The 20,844-nt window shown below is 48.2% G+C and overlaps 1 protein-coding gene across 1 annotated transcript; it reads left to right on the top strand.

Annotated features, from left to right (window-relative positions):
* The first annotated feature begins 9,132 nt into the window (after nucleotides 1–9,132).
* On the top strand, nucleotides 9,133–16,970 carry LOC113831945 (hereditary hemochromatosis protein homolog). The gene is made up of 5 exons (XM_035453893.1): nucleotides 9,133–9,149; nucleotides 10,605–10,957; nucleotides 11,163–11,438; nucleotides 16,490–16,768; nucleotides 16,867–16,970. The coding sequence occupies exons 1-5, from the start codon at nucleotides 9,133–9,135 to the stop codon at nucleotides 16,968–16,970; spliced, it is 1,029 nt and encodes a 342-aa protein (XP_035309784.1).
* Nucleotides 16,971–20,844: the final 3,874 nt, after the last annotated feature.

The raw sequence follows: 20,844 nt of genomic DNA, 5'->3' as shown, positions 1-20,844 counted from the left end.
CAATCACCTACCTGGTCTGGATGAAGATAACATCCTAGGACACCTTTGTAGGGTACATCCTGTTCTAGCAGTGGTCCTCAACCTTCCTAATGCTTTAACACAGTTCCTTATGTTGTGGTGAGTCCCCCAGGACAAAACCATTTTTGTTACTACTCCTTAACTGGAAGTTTGCTCTTGTTATGAATTGTCACATAAGCATCTGATATTTCCAACGGTCTTAGGTGACCCCTGTGAAAGGGCCATTTGACCCCCCACAGGGTCGTGCCCCCCTGCGTTGAGAACTGCTGGGTTATAGTGTCCCCAGAGAGGAACGTTCAGCCAAACCTTTGGCTGACAGCCACAGTCCTGGACAGTACAAGCATCTATGGGACTTTCAGAGATGATGAACAGTTAAGACATGGGCATCTTTCATATTGGACTCACTGCTTGTGTTACCCCCCTGTCTGGGTGTCCCCGACCCAACAAGTGCAAACTGCCCATTTTGTTAATCAGCTTGCTTATGATACGTCTGTGGCTTCAGCAACACAAGAACGTGTAGACAAAGACATAGAAGCTTTGTTAAATGCTTTAGGAGCTGTGGTTTTGCACCTAGGAGTTGCAGTACAAGCAATACAACATCAGTTGACTCTACGGTGGCCTGATGGCTTTATATTATGTCTGCATTACTCCTTTAAGCTATAGTGAATCCGAATGGAAATGAGATAAAGTTAAAAATCACTTACAAGTGGCTATTAGACATAAAACAAAGGACAACCAGCCTACAGGTCACAACCCTAAAGGACCCTAAGAGAGACATACATAGGTCCACTTAGGAAAGGGGACACACACAAGATCTCCTGAATAAATTGGGAGCATGGGGGCAGAGGGGAGGGTAGGAGAAAAGAAAAGAGGAGGGAAAGGAAGTGGGTGGGGATGTATAGCTCAATTTAAAAAAAATGGTTAAAAAAATCATATGTGGGGGATATGGCATCGTGGGGATGTTAGTGTAGCTTAATTAACCCTCAGGCAATTAGTTACTGACTTGGGCTATGCTCATCTAATATTCTTTTTGCCCTGGCCAAAGATTTATTACTGGAGTTACAAGGGTTGAACCCTTTTAACATCCTTCAAATGTGTGCTCGGCCTTATGCTCAAGCTACTTATGTTGATGACTCGTTTGACAATATTAGGGGGCATTTGCTGGTGTAAGGGATGTCGGGGTCTCTTAGACAAGCAGAAAGGAATTATTCGTCTGACCTTAAGGGCCCTACCCTGCCTGGGGAGTGGTGGGTGGATGGGGTGGGGGGTAGACTGGGGGTAGGGTAGGAGGGTTGGGGGTGAGGGGAGGGATAGGGAGAAGGGACTTGAAATAAGCTTGTTCCCTAACTAGAACTAATAAAATAAAATAAAAGAACTGTAATGGAGAAAAAAAGCAGTATGCTGATTGGTGGAGCTTGTCAGGGAGGAGCTTGCTTACCACGGGAGCCATAAGAGGGAGCAAAAATGGAAGCCAGTTCTGGAAAGTACAAAGAATACAGAACCGCGGTCGCCCTGTGGTTCTCACTGCTGTCCCTGTCCAGCTCAGGGCAATCCTGCAACAGGGGTGAGCTTTGATCTGGGTCGGGATCCGACCTGTAAGGGAGGGGCAGGCACGGAGTGAGTCTGAGAGCCTGGGGCTAGGCAGAGAGAGGATGGAGACCAAGACGGGCAGGGCAGGGTAGAGGAGAGGGAGCCCAACTTTCATAAAACATTGCTCACGTAAGCGGTGTGATCACAGACCGGGGAGGCTTCGTTGTCAGCATGGGGTGCACTGAGTAGACACTGAAGTCAGGAAGCCTCCGCGGGGAGGAACTGGCGGCTCGCTTTGTCCCAGAGCTGGGTGGATGGTCTTTTAAGGAGGAAGTGGAGTACCCCCAGCGGGGGGAGGGTACAGAGTGTCTGGCTCAGTGACCATAGATAAGTGAGGAAGTGTAGTGTCCTCTGCCCTCAAACCACACGTAGAGGAGAGACCCTGGTTGGTTTCTGGGTGCGTTCGCGGGGGTGGAGCATGACTTAATCCCTTAATCCTTAATCCCTCAGGCCATTAAGAGTGGGAGGGTAAATATTGGCAGTGAATGACCTATTGCCATGAAAGTGAAAGGAGACATTGGCAGCTGTTGGGACCTACTAGAGTGTGAGTGTGTGCGAGTATACAGGGCGAAGGATTTGGGCAGGTGTTTGCAAGGAGGAGCTGGGGCTGGAGTCAAAGGGCAGCTTCAAATTACCCAGCTGAGACCCTTCCCTCCATTCCTTGGATAGTTACACAAGACTGTTCTTTTAATGTTTGGAAGAATTATTGTTGTTGTTTGTTGTCTGAGACGGGTCTGATAATGGATCTCCTGCTGTCCTGGCACTCGCTCTGGAGACCAGCCTAGCCAAGAACTCACAGAGATCCTCCTGCCTCTGCCTCCCGAGTGCTGGGATTAAAGGCTTGCGCCACCATGCCTGGCTAGAATAATGGATTTTCTTAATGGGAAATCATTTCTGTGTCTGTACGTATGTTGTGTGCATGTGAGTGTGCAGGGTATTGCACAGGACAGAAGAGCAGGGATCTGCGGCTTTCCTGAGACAGGATCTGCCACTGATCCCGAGGCTCATGGTTTCTGCAGGCTGGCCCGTGAGCCTGTCTCTGCTCCTCAAAGCTGGGATTGCAGGCGTGCACAGCCAGGTGTCTCTGCTTTTTATGTGGGTGCTGGAGATTGGAACTTGGTTCCTAGTGTTTGCAGAGCCAGTCCTCTTACCCACTGGGCCGTCTCTGTATCACCCGGTTCCTTGTTTTTGGCAACTCTCCCACTAGGTAGCCCAGGATGCCTTGAAAATTTTCAGCCTCCTGGCCCAGCTGTCAGGTTATAGACATGCACTACCACACTCAGTGTGAGTTAATTTCCTTTTTGTTTGTTTTCTTGGTTTTTTTTGTTTTGTTTTGTTTTTTAGACAGGATTTCTCTCTGTGTAGCCCTGGCTATCCTGGAACTCACTCTGTAGACCAGGCTGGCCTCGAACTCACAGAGATCTACCTGCCTCTTCCTCCTGAGTGGCTGTGATTAAAGGAGCGTGCCAACGTGTCCGACACTGAGCTAAGTTGTTAATCACCGGTAGGACCTGCTGATGTTTTCTCTTTCTTTCTCTGTCAATTTTCATAGGATTATTTTTCTCTGGAGGTGTTAGAAGTGTCCCCTGTCAGAGCATGCATGGCCTGTGTGGACTTAACGTTGTCACTCAGCCCATAGGGTGCATAGTAAACCCCCTGAAAGAATATTTGAACTAGATACAGAAATATTTCTGACTAATCTGTTCCAAATTCCATCTTGAGTCCTAACTTTCAGACGCTACACATTTCTTCAGTAGAATTCCCATCTTGTATACTATTTAGCTTTTACTCTGTGGTCAAGGGGACTGGATCCACAGCTCCACACATGCTAGGAAAAGGCTAGCTTTTTCCTAGCCACTTAGCTACAGCCCAGCTTCCCACGTCTTATTTCTTTGTGTCAATTCTCTGGTGAAATCCGTTATTCTTTTTTTTTTTTGTTTGTTTGTTTGTTTGTTTTTCGAGACAGGGTTTCTCTGTGTAGTTTTGGAGCCTATCCTGGCACTCACTCTGGAGACCAGGCTGGCCTCAAACTCACAGAGATCCTCCTGCCTCTGCCTTCCGAGTGCTGGGATTAAAGGCGTGCGCCACCAACATCCGTTATTCTTTCATATATTTTTGACCGGTCCAGCAGGTCCAGTTATTCCAGGGTCTGAAGAGGTACTGCCTGAAATCACAGGCAAGAGAAAGAAAGGAGACCAAGCAAGATTCTGTTGTCAAGGTCTCACTTTATTGAGGGAATAATAAGACTTATATAGGGATGTGGCAAGGAGGGAACGTAGAGGGAGGAGGGAAGAGGGAGGAGGGAGCAAGGCTGGTGGTGGGGCTCCCAGGATGGACGAACTGAGGAGGGAGCAGGGAGTTAGTGCACCTGGTGTTTTGCATAAGTGGCTGTCTAAAAAATGCCTGAAAACCCCCTGTGTTTCTTGTCCTCGGAGCTGCTTATCTCTTCCAGGAATAGAACAGCTAGGGGCGGCAGTTGCCAGGTGGCAAGTCCTTCAAGGACCTGTAGTTTTTCCACTGCTCTGAATGGCCCCTTAACTTATGGCTCCCAACATATATACTTTTCTAATATTTTCTTAGCATACACAAAACACTTAGTTTCTTTTTCATTTTCTTTTTTTGTTTGCCCTGTTATTATTATTTTTTAATTTTTTATTATTTTTAATTACTCATATTTACATATCCATACCCCCCATTCCCTCACCCTCCCCTCCTCCCATGTTCCCCATCCAACCCACCCCCTGACTCCTCTCCAGGGATAGTGAGGCCCTCTACCAAGGACCTTCAAAGTCTGTCATATTGTTTGGGGGAGGGTCTAGACACTCCTTTTTGTATCTGGGCTGCAATAGTATCCCTCCATAGAAAATGGGCACCCAAAGTCCATTTGTGCTCTAGGAATAAAGACTGGCTCCACTGTTAGAGGTCCCATAGACTGTCTTGGGCTCCTAGCTGGTACCCACATTCAGAGGGTTGGGTTTGGTCAAAAAATCCCCCGAGAAAATATCTCTATAAAAAACCTTGTTTGAGAACTGCAAAACACACTCAGATTCAAACTGACTTTGTGTTTGTTTCTCTTTGTCACCACTGAATCCTTACTATTCTTCGAGGACCCTCATCCCAGGCACTCCCATACCCGGCTGGGATAGTTCGTGGCAGCCAAAGCTTGGCATGTTTGATTTTCAAATTCTCTCTTATGGTAACAACTTCCACCACTGCACAAATGATCTCAAAATCTCTTCTCTCTTAAATTTGCTCTCCACTTCCAAACCTCTCTTATCTCTAAGGTTTCTCTAATTCCCACACTGAAAAAAATCTTTCGTCTCTGTGCTCTACTCTCAAAAATCTCTCAAGACTATGCTGTGTAAAATAAAATAATTTTCTTTCTAATTAAACTAAAAAAATTTAAAAAGAAGTATAAAAAGGACTACGCCATAAACTCCATCTCCAGATTTGTAAGTTCATTCCGTATGGTTAAAAAAAATTCTATAAAATCTATAACAAAAATTTGGCTTAAAACTTATAGCAAAAGGCATATACTTTAAAAAAAATCTAGATAAGGGGCTGGAGAAATGTCTCAGTGATTAAGAGCACTGACTGCTTTTCCAGAGGACCCAGGTTCAATTCCCAGAAACCACGTGGCAGCTCACAGCTGTCTGTAACCCCAGTTCCGGGGAACCCAACACCCTCACACAGACATACACACGGGTGATGGGATGTCTTCTGTACATACGTTTCTCTTATTGGTTGTGTTAGACCCCCGGAAAACTCAGATATCCAAGGTCCCAGGCCAGGACCGCGGTCACCCCAATCACCAGGCAGATTCGAGAGCTTGCTGCAAACTGCACGAGGCTTTATTGTTTTTTAACGAGCTAACCCCATGTTAGCTCTGGTCTTTTGTCCACCCGCCATGGCAGTTGGCTACAAAAGACAGCTTGAACCGGCTGCAGAGAGAGATCTTGTAGGGCAGCGTAAGGGGAGTGTCACGATTGGTGTGCCTCCAGGCTTGGAGGGCTTGCCCTGTGTTGATTGGTCAACTGGTTGTTATGGCTCATAGGCCCTCCCAGGGTGGTTGCTATGCTCTGTGTATCATTGCTGTGCAGGCAGGCACCTGACCTCTAGTGACTAAGACAAGGTCATAGCGAGCACATGTCACTGTCGTGGCTACCAAAATGGGGGTCTGGTCCCTTCAGTTGATGAATAAAGTACTGTGGCCAATGAGGCAGGATGATAGGTGCGACTAGGAGACAGGAGGATTCTGGGAAATGTAGGCAGAGAAGAGTCATCTTGTGAGGGCGGGAGGACTCAAGTGAGGCATCTCTCCAGTGTGATAAGACCATGTGGAAATACTTAGATTAATAGAAATGGGTTAATAATTAAGACAGAGCCAATAGGAAGCCCAAGCCAATGGCCAACAGTATTATAACTAATATAGCATCTATGTGTTCATTTTGGGGCTCTGAGGCAGCTGCAGAACTGGGCAGGAACTCCACAACACACAGGCAAAACACCAATGCATATAAAATAAAGTGTTAAAAAAAATCTATACATAGGTAATTGTGATTTGCTCCAACTTACTGTACATGGGATTCAGCTCTTGTTTAAAATATACCATATATGTGACTTGCTTTCAACTATTGTTTAAAAATAGAGCCACCAAAAAAAAAAAAATGGACATTTTAAATAGCAACTACTTGGTGGGCAGCCATCTTTACTAAGGCTAAAGGGTGTATACTGTGTGACTTCACCACCATCATAAGATAACCACGTGGTATTGAAAGACCCCCACGGGGTGGCACCCTGGGGTGAACACTCGGGAGCGGTGACTGCCCCCCCAGTCACCAGACAGAGGCTCTCGAGAACTTGATACAAACAGCAAGAGGCTATATTATTCAGTAACCGGCACATAAGGACCCAGCACGTTACTCACGCAGGAGCAGAGGAGCTGGACCACGAGCTGGGGGCTAGGGGCTTCTTAAAGGCAAAAACAGCAAGTGGATGGGGTCTGTGGTGACAGAGGGTAACAGTTCTGATTGGCTCATTCCAGATGGCTCTTCTTCTCTGAGAACCATTTGTCAGGGTGGAATTCCTCAACCCTAACAGCCCTTTCCTGTTAAGATCATAAGTTTAGATTCTTATATATCTGCAAAGAAAACATCTTAGGCTGGGGTCCTTCAGTTGAAGGCCACAAATTACAGTTTCCATGGTTACTTAAGGTCATACAAAGTACAGTCAGTCAGTAACTATACATTTTAAGGGAGACACATTTGACTGAGATAAGACAGGGCATGGGCTTGCAGGGTTACAGGGTCACAGGGTCTGTCAGTTATCCCCCGGGCTGGGGAATATTTACAACCAGCAATTAGCAAAGGAATGCTAACAGGAGTGATGGATAGTCACCTCCTCTTCTCTGAGAACAGGGGATCAGGCTTCAGTAGTGGCACTCCTGATTTAAGGAGTTAAATTTTCCTTTATCATTAGAGGTTCCCTAAGTTTTTAAACTTTTATTAATTTTTGATCCTTCAGTATAAACCAACCAAGGCAGCACCTATAAAACTTCTCAGTCCTACTAAGCTCTTAGGTTATCATTGGTTAAACTTTTAGACTAACAACAGGTCTCCAAAATATTTTGGATTACAATGGATTTCTGTATGATGACAAATTCCTAAGGTCGACTCAGGTTCACAATAATATTGGTCTGGTCTCTTTGTCTTTGCTTGTTGTGCCCAAATTCTGAACCCCAAAATCACCAAAAGACCCATTCTGCTACAAAAGCAAAGAGTCTTTTACTATTAACAAGTTAACTGCATTAACTTGAGCCCTTCGTCCATCCAACATCAGAAGGACCTGGAGAAACATCGACGACGTGGGGAATTTATTGGGAGGAGCAAGGGCAGTGTCTGGGGGCCACAACAGTCCAGGATTGGTGTGTGTCCAGGTTTGGGCGACCTGTCCTGTGTTGATTGGTCACCTGGTTGCTATGGGTTGCTATGCTCTGCCCATCACTGTTAACGCCACTTTTACCATAGAGCACTGTAAAGTACGCCAGATAACTTCTGACTGGTTCCTTGACACATGGCTGGTATCTGACCTAGGGCAGCTCCTGCAAGGTCAGAAGGCCGGAAACCAAGCACATGTTCTGAGCCAGGGGCCTCTGTCTTGTTAGATCTTTTCTACAGCCTGCCAAAGCAGGGGGCTGGATGAGGGTCTGGTCCCTTTATGCTCACTTTGTTAAGCTTTAGCTATTTGAGTAAATTGAATCATACAAGAAACTGTGATACTCTGTAATGGTGCACTAGGAAAGGATCTGGAAAGTTCCCAGTCTCTCCACAGGCTGCATTTATGCTTTAAGGTTTTCTTTTAATGCTAAAGGATCTTTGATGAAATCTTCAACTCAAAATTTTTGTTTAGCGCCCCCCCCAACAGCCAAAATACGTGTTAGTATATATTTTCAAGGTTACATCTAAAGAAAGTAACTAAAAACAAAGTTTGTTTAGCTCCGGTATACTTAGTAGATAATAGTCCTCAAACTCTTCAGAGATCTGTTGAATATGGCATTTGAATTGTTTAATAAAAATATTTCCACAATAGGCAGGATAACCAGCTCCTAGTGGCAACCCTAAGGTCTCCAAATAAGACAAATGGTACACAGATGACACCAACTGGATTGTGGTAATGCTAATTACAGGAAACCTGCCCGATGCCTCACCTGCTCCCAAGGCCCTGCACAACTGTAGACAGTGTTGGGCTGACTGCTCTACTCTGCCTCATCAAAGCAAGGCTAGTTCTCCAAGCCTCTCCTCTACAAGAAAATCTCTCAGGCATAGGTCTGGCAGCTGAAGTTCAATGCTGTTCTGTGTAACAGCTGAAAATTAAATGCTGTCCTGTATGACAGCCAAAGACTGATCACTGCCCCCCATTGAAGGCTTCGAGACCATGGGAGCCTAGGGCAGCCATCTAATTAGTGGGTAAGTCTCTATCGTTTTAAACGATACACAGGCCATTTGAATTATATTTCCTGCTATCATTTATCCTCTGATCTCTGATGATAATTGGCTAACTGTAACTTTGTCAGTTTAATAGCAGCAAGCAAACCAGCTCCTTCCTCAAGGCCGTAGCTGTCTTGACAGTTCATTTAAATCAGGCCTAGGGTCTCAGTTTCCTTGGGTCCCCAGCTGAAAAGGACACACAGACAGTTTACCTAGCTACCAGACTCTGAAAGGAGATAAACCCATAAATGTTTTTAACACAAAATCATTTCTGGGACCCCAAGCTTTGACTGTGACTCAAAGGCATGAGTCTACTGCTCCGTTGTCCTAGGGGAAGTATGCTCTTTGCATTTACCTGGGCACCTTCTCCCCGACCATGGATGGGGATGGCTTCTGAACATATGTTTACCTTATTGGTTGATGAATAAAACATTGTTGGCCAATAAGGCAGCAAGATAGGTGGGACTAGGAGATGAGGAGGATTCTGGGAAACGTAGGCAGAGTCAGTCACCATGTGGGCTGCTGGAAGAGTAACACCATGCTGGGCATTACCGGGTAAGCCACAGCCTCGTGGCAATACATAGATTGATAGTAATGGATTAGCCATTTAGACAGAGCTAACCAATAAGAAGCCCTAACCCAAAGGTGGCTGTGGAACCTGGCAGGAATTCCGTATCCTCAATAGTGATAGGTAAATAAGAGTATGCCGAGGAACCTTGAATCCTAGCACTTGGGAGGCAGAGGCAGGAGGATCTCTGAGTCTGAGCCCAGCCTGGTCCACTGAGTAAGTTCCAGGACAGCTAAGACTATTCAGAGAAACCCTGTCTGGGGTGGGGGGTGGGGGAGGGTCAGGTACCCAATTGATCTGACCCAAAATTTCAAATTTTGCTCTTTTAGTTTCCTTACCATGAGGATTAAGCATTCATTTAAGTATTGATTAGATGACGAGAGGATAATGCCATCGATATACTGAAATACCTCGGGAAATATAATCAGCACCAGCTCAGGGGCTTTATGTCATAGTTGTGATTGGTTGTGATTGTCCCTGTACTAGAATTTTGGCCTGTTTTGATTTTTCCCCATGTGAAGTGTTCAATCTATATTGAGTTATTCCTGCTTTGAGGGAAAACAAGAGATAGATAGATACAGATATAGATATAGATATAGATATAGATATAGATATAGATATAGATATAGATGTTCTAGGGCAGTTCCTAGCTCATGCTCCAGCAGCTTAGTCTGGCCACCATTCCTTGGAACTCAGGTGTAGCATTCAGCTGACCCCAGGCACCTGAAATGGCCATGGTGACATCTGCAGTCAGAGGGCTCTGAACTCCACTCCAGAAGCTTCAGAGTCTGCTCCACCCACCCTGCCAAGACCTGCCGATATTTCAACAGAAGTCTCTCTCTCTCTCTCTCTCTCTCTCTCTCTCTCTCTCTCTCTCTCTCTCTCTCTCTCTCCTTTTTAACTTTTTTTTGTGGAGAGAGGTTTCTGAGACAGGGTTTCTCTGTGTAACAGCTCTGGCTGTCCTGGAACTCGCTCTATAAACCAGGCTGGCCTCGAACTCAGAGATCTGCCTGCCTCTGCCTCTCTTGGGCTGAGATTAAAGGCCCGTGCCACACTTCCACCCCAACCCAAGCAATACATTGCTGTATTCCATCTTGAAAAAACTGACAGGGATTTTATTATCCCCCCTTTGGCATTGGCTCTGTTTCCATTAGTTTCTATGAGTTTCAAATTTCCAACATCTATGAGTCATTATTTAGGAATAAGTTGCAGAGCTGTTTCTCAGGATATTTTGCACCTACTGGACCTAACAAACATCTCAATAGTTGTATGAAACACTGTGACTCAAAGGACCCAATTAGAACCCATGTGTATTTCCACTCTCCACTCTCAAACCCTTTGGTGAGGAGACCGAATTTCCTGATCGCCTACTCCTAGCAGCTCCCTCCTTTCCTCTTTCATGCTCTAACAAAGCACTCCACTGGTGTCTTACACTCACACAGCACAGACTGCGTTCAGTCCCTCAAGGCAGAGCTGACGGTGGAAGCCACCAACGTCTCAGCTGTGTTACTGTCTCTCCCTCCCTCAGAAACCCACACACTGCGCTATGAACTCACAGCCGTGTCTCCGGAAGACTCTGGGCAGCCTCCAGTCCGAATCCTGATATACGTGGATGATGAGCTCTTCCTATGCTACAAGGGGGACAGCAGACAAGCAGGGCCCTGTGGGCCCAGGATCAAGGGACATGCAGGAGCTGAGACCTGGACAAGAGAAACTGAGAACCTCCTTCAGAAGAAGGAGGAGCAACTCAGGAGAATGCTGGCTGTGCTCACAAACCAGCAGGGCCATAACGAGGGTGAGTGCGCAGAGCCAAGGGGTACACAGAACCCTTCTGTGATCCTTAAGCCCTGATTCTGGGCGGGGCCTGGCCAGACTTAGTGGAATAAAGCAAAAATGCTTCCATGGGGCAGAGCGCTGGTTAGTCTCTTTTAGACCGAAGCTTCAGGGGAGCTAAGGTCAAGGGACAACAGGGTGACAGGTCCCTGCCTGGGATGGGCCAGGCTTTCACACCCTCCAGGAAACCTTGGGCTGTGAGCTTCAGAGAAACAGGAGCACTGGAGGCTTCTGGCGCTTTGGCTATGATGGGCAGGACTCCCTTGTGTTTGACCAGAAGATTCTCAGGTGGGCAATGGCTGTGCCCTCCACCCAGCAGACCAAGATGGTCTGGGAGACACATGCCCCCAGAGATGATGAAGTTAAGGCTTTCTTGGAGGATGGATGTCCTGATCAGCTCCAGGCATTCTTGGCTTCCTTGAAGAAATTCCCACTGGTTACAGGTACTGACTGTCATTCCCAGCACCCCCAGGGAACATTTCTGTGGCCAAATGGCTCCTTCCATGGTACTTGGCCGGGGTTGGGGGTGTGGCTGGTTCTCACTGGTGTGTAGAGGGGTGGCACAGTCTAAGGCGATGCCTGGAAGTTGGGGTATAGCGTCTCCTCCAGAGCCACTATTGGGTCCTTCAGATTGGAAAAGAGGGGGCTTCCCAGATGTTGCCTGGATCTCACACCAGACCCCAGCAAACAGGAGCAAGGGGCTCCATCTCTATCATCATCTTTCTCTGGAATGTTCTGGGTCCAGAAGGAGAGAAAGGTAGATATGAACAACTGGGCTGAGGTGGTAAGATGGAGTCACACTTGTTTGGTCAGAGTTAAGGCAAGACAGAAGGAACCAACCATGAGCTGGACTACAGATTCAAATGCAAGCTATCCAATCTATGCCCCAAGAGCAGGGTCCCTTGCCCAATGTTCTGCTTTTGCTTGAAAGGGTTAAGTTTTCTTTTTCTTGAGACAAGGTTTCACTACATAGCCAAGGCTGGCTTCCAACTCAAGATCCTGCATCTGCCCTGCTGGGATCACAGGTATGCACAACTCAGCAAGGCCCCTGAAAGGTGGCACTTAAAGCTAAGTCTCATGACAAAAAAGGGGAGGAAATGAAAAGTACCCTAGAAATGTGGGTGGGGTGGGGACTAAAGATGCTGGTGACCACTTGTGCAGCCACTTTGGAAATCAGTATGGCGACTCCTCAAGAAAATGGGAATCGGTCTACCACAAGATCCAGCAATTCCACTCCTAGGCATATACCCAAAAGAAGCACATTCATACAACAAGGACATCTGTTCAACATGTTCATAGCAGCACTATTTGTAATAGCCAGAAACTGGAAGCAGCCTAGATGCCCCTCAACTGAAGAATGGATAGAGAAAATGTGGTACATTTACACAATGGAGTACTACTCAGTGGAAAAAAACAATGGAATCTTGAAATTTGCAGGAAAATGGATGGAACTCGAAGAAACCATTCTGAGCAAGGTAACCCAATCACAAAAAGACAAACATGATATGTACTCACTCATATGTGGATTTTAGACATAGAGTAAAGGATTACCAGCCTACAATCCACACTGCCAGAGAAGCTAGGAAACAAGGAGGACCCTAAGAGAGACATACATGGCCCCCTGGAGAAGGGGAAAGGGACAAGATCCCCTGAGCAAATTGAGAGCACGGGAAGAGGGGGGAGCTACGAGAATGAGAAGGGGAGAAGAGGAAGGATGCAGAGGTCATGAGGGAGCAGAAAGGTTGAGTCAGGGGAAGAATAGAAGAAAGGATATGTGATAGGCAGGGTTTTAGTTGGGGGTGGCAGGGGAGGAGGGGAGGGAGAAGGGAACTGGGATTGACTTGTAAAACAATCTTGTTTCTAATTCAAATGAAAAATTATTAAAAAATGATGCTGGTGACCAGTCAAAAGTCTTCATGAGCCAAATAATTAAAGCCACAGCTGGTGGTCCCTCTCTGTCTCCTAGTATGAGACACCAACTTTATGATAGAAAGTCAGACTGCCTGCCATTGGTTGACGGTTAACTAGAGAAGCCCACTGACCCTACATAGTGTAATCGGACATTTCCAGTCCCGACCATCCTGTCCCAGATAAACGACTCAGAGGCTAAATATTAATTATAAATGCTCAGCTGATAGCTCCGGCTCATAACTAGCTAGCTCTTACATTTTAAGTTAACCCATAATCCTTACTTACGCTCTGCCACGTGGAAATACGTTTATTAGCATGGCACGTTCCTCTCCTGTTCCCTCTACATCTGACTGAGGGCTCCTGACTCCGCCCTTCTCCTTCCCATCATCCTTAGTTTGGTCACCCCGCCTATACTTCCGGCCTGGCCAATCAGCATTTTATTAAAACTATTTGAGTGACAAATCTTCACAGGGTACAAGAGGATTATTCCACAGCAACAAAGTCATCTATGCGTGTGCTGGAAGATTCAGCTTCGGCCTCTGATGAAGTCTTCTGGCAGATAATGCCTGCGAGCATCCTGGAGATGCCTGCGAGCATCACTGGACGAGCATCACTATGCCTGCGAGCATCACTGGAGATGCCTGCGAGCATCTGCCTGCGAGCATCACTGCCTGCGAGCATCACTGGAGATGCCTGCGAGCATCACATGCCTGCGAGCATCATTGCCTGCGAGCATCAGCCTGCGAGCATCACTGCCTGCGAGCATCACTGGAGATGCCTGCGAGCATCTGCGAGCATTTGCCTGCGAGCATCACTGGGGTTGCCTGCGAGCATCACTTGCCTGCGAGCATCACTTGCCTGCGAGCATCAAGATGCCTGCGAGCATCACTTGCCTGCGAGCATCATGCCTGCGAGCATCGCCTGCGAGCATCATGCCTGCGAGCATCACTTGCCTGCGAGCATCATGCCTGCGAGCATCACTGGAGATGCCTGCGAGCATCTTGCCTGCGAGCATCAGTTGCCTGCGAGCATCACTGGAGATGCCTGCGAGCATCTGCCTGCGAGCATCACTGCCTGCGAGCATCACTTGCCTGCGAGCATCACTGGAGATGCCTGCGAGCATCACTGGAGTTGCCTGCGAGCATCACTGGGGTTGCCTGCGAGCATCACTGCCTGCGAGCATCACTTGCCTGCGAGCATCACTTGCCTGCGAGCATCAGATGCCTGCGAGCATCACATGCCTGCGAGCATCTGCCTGCGAGCATCACTGCCTGCGAGCATCACTGCCTGCGAGCATCACTGGAGATGCCTGCGAGCATCACTGCGAGCATCAGTTGCCTGCGAGCATCACATGCCTGCGAGCATTTGCCTGCGAGCATCATGCCTGCGAGCATCATGCCTGCGAGCATCACTGGAGATGCCTGCGAGCATCACATGCCTGCGAGGGATGCCTGCGAGCATCTGGAGATGCCTGCGAGCATCACTGGATGCCTGCGAGCATCACTGGGGTTGCCTGCGAGCATCACTGGAGATGCCTGCGAGCATCACTGGAGATGCCTGCGAGCATCTGCCTGCGAGCATCATGCCTGCGAGCATCACTGGAGATGCCTGCGAGCATCTTGCCTGCGAGCATCACTGCCTGCGAGCATCACTGGAGATGCCTGCGAGCATCACTGCGAGCATCAGATGCCTGCGAGCATCATGCCTGCGAGCATCTGCCTGCGAGCATCATGCCTGCGAGCATCACTGGAGATGCCTGCGAGCATCACTGCCTGCGAGTTGCCTGCGAGCATCACTGGAGATGCCTGCGAGCATCACTGCGAGAGATGCCTGCGAGCATCACTGGACTGCGAGGGATGCCTGCGAGCATCACTGGAGATGCCTGCGAGCATCAGTTGCCTGCGAGCATCAGTTGCCTGCGAGCATCACTGCCTGCGAGCATCACTTGCCTGCGAGCATCACTGCGAGATGCCTGCGAGCATCACTGGAGATGCCTGCGAGCATCACTGGTTGCCTGCGAGCATCACTGGGGTTGCCTGCGAGCATCACTGGAGATGCCTGCGAGCATCATGCCTGCGAGCATCATGCCTGCGAGCATCACTGCCTGCGAGCATCACTGGAGATGCCTGCGAGCATCTGGAGATGCCTGCGAGCATCATGCCTGCGAGCATCATGCCTGCGAGCATCACTGCCTGCGAGCATCACTTGCCTGCGAGCATCACTGCCTGCGAGCATCACTGGGGTTGCCTGCGAGCATCACTGGAGATGCCTGCGAGCATCATGCCTGCGAGCATCAGTTGCCTGCGAGCATCACTGCCTGCGAGCATCACTTGCCTGCGAGCATCACTGGAGATGCCTGCGAGCATCATGCCTGCGAGCATCACTGGAGATGCCTGCGAGCATCATGCCTGCGAGCATCACTGGGGTTGCCTGCGAGCATCACTGGAGATGCCTGCGAGCATCTGGATGCCTGCGAGCATCATGCCTGCGAGCATCACTGGGGTTGCCTGCGAGCATCACTGGAGATGCCTGCGAGCATCACTTGCCTGCGAGCATCACTGCCTGCGAGCATCACTGGAGATGCCTGCGAGCATCACTGGAGATGCCTGCGAGCATCTTTGCCTGCGAGCATCACTGGGGTTGCCTGCGAGCATCACTGGGGTTGCCTGCGAGCATCACTGGAGATGCCTGCGAGCATCACTGGAGATGCCTGCGAGCATCACTGGGTTGCCTGCGAGCATCACTGGAGATGCCTGCGAGCATCACTGGAGTTGCCTGCGAGCATCACTGGGTTGCCTGCGAGCATCACTTTGCCTGCGAGCATCACTGGAGATGCCTGCGAGCATCACTGGAGATGCCTGCGAGCATCACTGGAGTTGCCTGCGAGCATCACTGGAGATGCCTGCGAGCATCACTGGAGTTGCCTGCGAGCATCACTGGGGTTGCCTGCGAGCATCACTGGAGATGCCTGCGAGCATCACTGGAGATGCCTGCGAGCATCACTTGCCTGCGAGCATCACTGGGGTTGCCTGCGAGCATCACTGGAGATGCCTGCGAGCATCACTGGAGTTGCCTGCGAGCATCACTGGGGTTGCCTGCGAGCATCACTGGGGTTGCCTGCGAGCATCACTGGAGATGCCTGCGAGCATCACTGGAGATGCCTGCGAGCATCACTGGAGTTGCCTGCGAGCATCACTGGGGTTGCCTGCGAGCATCACTGGGGTTGCCTGCGAGCATCACTGGAGATGCCTGCGAGCATCACTGGAGATGCCTGCGAGCATCACTGGAGTTGCCTGCGAGCATCACTGGGGTTGCCTGCGAGCATCACTGGAGATGCCTGCGAGCATCACTGGAGTTGCCTGCGAGCATCACTGGGGTTGCCTGCGAGCATCACTGGAGATGCCTGCGAGCATCACTGGAGATGCCTGCGAGCCTCACTGGAGTTGCCTGCTGGCCTCCCCAGTCCTCTTACCACTAGGCACACAGCCTCGGGGTGGAGGATGAAGGCAAAAGTGCACAGTGTGATTGTCTAGTCCCTGCCTCCCTCATCTCACCATTCACCACCTTCCTCATGTCCTCCCAGGCCCCCCAGAGGTAAAGGTGACCAGCAGGAAATACCCAGTGGGCAGGATCACCCTTACATGCTGGGCTTTTAATCTGTGTTCTCGTGTGGCCACCCTGACCTGGCTTTGGGATGGGAAGCCAGTACAGCAGCAGACCTTTGGGCCTGGGACCATCCTGCCCAGTGGGGATGAGACCTACCAGACCTGGGTGTCTATTTGGATTCTTCCTGGACAGGAGCCAGAGTTCACCTGCCACCTGAGACACCACACCCATGATGTCAAGGTCCCTGCTGCCTCTGGTGAGAAAATAGGCCACCGTCCACCTCAGGATCTGGGAGGCAGGGACAGGAAGGACCCATAGGTCACACAATGACTACCCACTTTACGGCTGGTCCAGGGCGTGCCACTAAGAACCTTCGTGATGCTACCAGCTCCGCTGCTGCCTCAACTGTCTCTGCTCTCCTCACTGTGTTGGTAGTGGTGCTGGCTGGAGCCAAATGAAGCCGGGACGCCAAGGACAGAAGACTGCCAGGTAAGGAGCCCATGCTGGGCAGTGTGTGTGGTCTGTGTGTGTGTGTGTGTGTGTGTGTGTGTATATGTGCAGTGTGTGTGTGTGTGCTGTGTGTGTGTGTGATGTTTGTGTGTGTGGTGTATGTGTGTATGTGTATACAGTGTGTGTACATGTGTGTCTGTGTGTGGTATATGTGCGTGGTGTGTGTGCTGTGTGTATATGTTATGCAGTGTGTGTACTGTGTGTGTGTGTGTGTGTGTGTGATGGATGTGTATGCAGTACGTGTATGTGTGTGTATCTGTGTGTGGTGTGTCTGTGTATGTGATGTGATGTGTGTGTATGTATGGAGTGGGGGGGCATGCCAAGATGCACACGTGGGGGTGAGAGGGTAACTTTGTAGAATCCGTTCTTTCCACAAAACTTTGTGGGGGCTCTGGAAATGCCACTCAAGTCACGGCCTCAGCCACGAGCGCCTTTACCCATTCAGTCATCCCCCGCTGCCTGTACTACTTAAAATTCTCCTTTCAAGTGCAAAGAAGGTAGCTAAGCAGAGCTCCTCTCATCCACCCTCACCTCCTTTCCCCTCTGCCTCCGTCTGCAGCTGGAGGGCAGCATCCCGGTCATCTGGCTGTCAGGGAGTAAAGGAGGTTGGGGTATTAGAAGAAAGAAAGAAAGACTCAGTTCCTAAAAGCTCCGCAGCAATCGAATGTGTCCTTGATCAGAGGGCGCCTGCTCTCATGAGTTCGTGGGCACGGGTTGACTGTGGCTTGAGGATTGTGGGCGTGGATTCTTCTTACTCCAGTAGATGCCTGGAGAGGTGTGCACCTCGGAAACCTTTGTAAAGCACCGATTTACAGGACAGCCCACAACGTGTACAACCAGTTAGGAATTGTTTTCATGCTTCCTTACCTGAGTGAAAGTTTTATTTATTTATTTTTTCCTTAGGATAGAGTGTTTTGTTTCTTTCCCTCGAGGCAGCCTGCTTATATAGTTTTCTCTTGTCCATGCCATAGCTCCTGAAAGCTACATTAAAATTTGCATTTTTAGGGGATGAATTATTTTACCCTGTTCAAACATCCGTTGTTCAACATTTGTTAGTAAAATCAAATTATTCAGAGAAAAATAAATAAATAAATAAATCTTTTTTAAAAAAATATAGGAATTATTAATGTCAGGATAGAAAAAGGAGATCACACTTGTAAGGAATCAGGATTTCATGGGCTTTGGAGACCTGACCAAATTCCTGCTTCACAGTCAGAAGGAGAAATGCAATCTCAGAAGGAATTGCTTGTAATAGCATCCATGCCATCTCAAAACTGTGCCTGTTATTTAATTCTAATCTTATCGGATACCCTAGATACTTGCTTAATCAAGAAATATGGGCTATAAAAGTATAAAACATGCTGGGCATTGGTGGCGCACGCCTTTAATCCCAAGCACTCGGGAGGCAGAGGCAGGAGGATCTCTGTGAGTTCGAGGCCAGCCTGGTCTACAGAGGGAGTTCCAGGCTCCAAAGCCACAGAGAAACCCTGTCTCAAAAAACAGTACAAAAACATAGTGAGTGCTGTTGTTAAGGGGTGCTGTTGGTGTTTTGGTTGTTTTGTTGGTTATGGGTGTGGTATGATTTGGATGAAGAGATTAACCCAGTCTCTTTTTGGCATCACTAATGAGCTCCAATAGCATTACTGTTACCGTAAGGAAAGCACATGCCTGAGCAGACCATAAGGTTTGGATTTGCTGCATCTTAACATTGTAATATCAGTAGTAACATAATTCACCCAATTGGTTGAACCTATGATGGACCACCCAACTCCATCTTAAGGATGGAAGCCATTTTGCTATAAGCTCAGAACAAGTCCATTTCTGTTTGCTGCAAAATTAAAGTTGACAGTGCTTTAGCCTCTTCCTTGAATTTAACATGCTTCCCACCCTATGGGGTTTGACTCACACCTTGAATGAATAAGATGTTCGGCCAAATAATTTTTAAATGTTCAGCCAAGTTCCAAAATTTCTCTGGAAATTCCCCGACCCTTGAGCACCCCTACTCTTGCAGTTTTGGTAGCCATATAAACCCCACATTCTTCTGTGTCTGGTGATTTTTTTTCAAGCCCCCACTTTAGGGAGATAGCCCTGTCTGGCAGAAAACAAAGCTTGCTTAATTTGACCAAATAATTTGACTGTGTTTACTCTTATTCAGAGGGATTAACAATTGGAGGTCCCAGCGAGATCAAGATACCCCCCTAACTCATATTCTGAAGCCAGACCATTACTCCAGGACTCCAGAACCCAAATGCTGCCTTGGAAGGTGCACACCTTGAAAATGTTCCAAGACTCCAATGAATGCTTTAGGTTTGGCAGACTGTTGAAGTGAACTGCAGCTCTAAAGAAAAAAAGCAGTAAGAACCTGTCTGAGGAGTGCTCCATTGGTAAATCATAGAAGGTGTCTCCTGTGGCAGTCTGTCTCAACCTGTAAGTCTCAGCCATCAAAATACATATTTCTAATGATCTTAGGAGCTGACACCCCACTCAGTAGCAAAATTACAGTTATGAAATAGCTACAAAAACACATTTATGATTAGGGGTTCCTAAAACCATCACAAATATAAGCTTTCCAAAGGTCATGACCCACAGGTTGAGAACCCCTGTTCTATGGCTTTGATACTATTTCTGATAAGATCCCATCTGGAGGGCAGAGAGGTACCTGATGAGGTACATGAACTCCTGTCTAGGGCAGTAGCAAGGTGTTACACTGATCATCTAGATTTTGGTGCCTTATTCTTGGTCCCCTGTGTTTTGTTCTACATGGTGTTTGTCTCCTGCCTGAGACACTAGCAAAAAAAAAAAGACTGCCTGCCCACCTAGTTCTTAGATGCTGGGGAACAAGAAAGTAGTCAGTTGAGCCTAATTAAATGTATGAATGAAGGTAGGCACCATACTTTTTTTGACCAGTCGTTTTCAGCTACATGAATGTAGCCATGTTTAATGGTTTTGATTTTTGCTGACTCTGTCCCTTGGACGTTTGTGTTCTATGGTTTCATTTTTTGATCTGTCTGTCTCTTCTGCCCCTGCCATACTCCCTCCATCTGCCACAGAAACAGCCACTGAAGTCCACAGTCAGAGAAAACTGTTTTTCCATCCTGAGTCTCATGCTAGGTGCAGGCTTTGGGCCCACCACATGCCTGGCCAGGGCAGGAAAAGGGACAGCAAGGACTAGAAGGGCAAACTCCCAGAGGTGGACCCTAGTGGACAGCTCACTGACTGCCTTCCTGACTCCTTGTCCCAGGAAAACCCATGGCCTACAAAGAGCAGATGGGGGTGCAGACCTATCAGGGGAAGATGGAGCAGTTGGCTGTAGTTGCTATCTCCATTCTCAGGTTGCTCTGGTCCCTCCTCCTGGTCCCTGAATTCAATTTAGCAGGGATTCAGATGTTTTTTAGATATAGACAATATTGAGATATAATTTTATGCTGTTGTGCTATATTGAAAAACTGAGTGCCTGCTTCTCTAGACCCAAGCATGCTATTTAAGTCTCCTGTCTGCCCTATGACAGGTGAGACACCTGATTTTATGACAAAAAAAAGAAAAAAACAGCCCTCCCCCCCCAAAAAAAAAGCAAGGCAATGGTGGCGCACGCCTTCAATCCCAGCACTCGGGAGGCAGAGGCAGGCGGATCTCTGAGTTTGATGCCAGCCTGGTCTCCAGAGATAGTTGCAGGACAGCCAGGGTCACACAGAGAAACCCTGTCTAGGAGGCAAAGTAAAAGAACAAAAATAAAAAGAAACTGAAAGGGAAATGAGGGTTTCAAAAACGCTGTCCCAGAGGGAACTCTAGAGCAAAGAGAGCATCTTAAAGTTTGTGTTGCCT

This window comes from Cricetulus griseus, unplaced genomic scaffold, assembly GCF_003668045.3.
Source record: "Cricetulus griseus strain 17A/GY unplaced genomic scaffold, alternate assembly CriGri-PICRH-1.0 unplaced_scaffold_59, whole genome shotgun sequence".
Taxonomy (NCBI): domain Eukaryota; kingdom Metazoa; phylum Chordata; class Mammalia; order Rodentia; family Cricetidae; genus Cricetulus; species Cricetulus griseus.
Note: the sequence above shows the minus strand (reverse complement) of the source record. Positions and strands in the feature narration are given on the sequence as shown.

Coding starts and splice junctions, on each gene's coding strand:
- LOC113831945 (XM_035453893.1), top strand. Junction 10,958..11,162: donor CCAGCAGGGCCATAACGAGG/GTGAGTGCGCAG, acceptor GGGATGGGCCAG/GCTTTCACACCCTCCAGGAA. Junction 11,439..16,489: donor GAAATTCCCACTGGTTACAG/GTACTGACTGTC, acceptor ATGTCCTCCCAG/GCCCCCCAGAGGTAAAGGTG.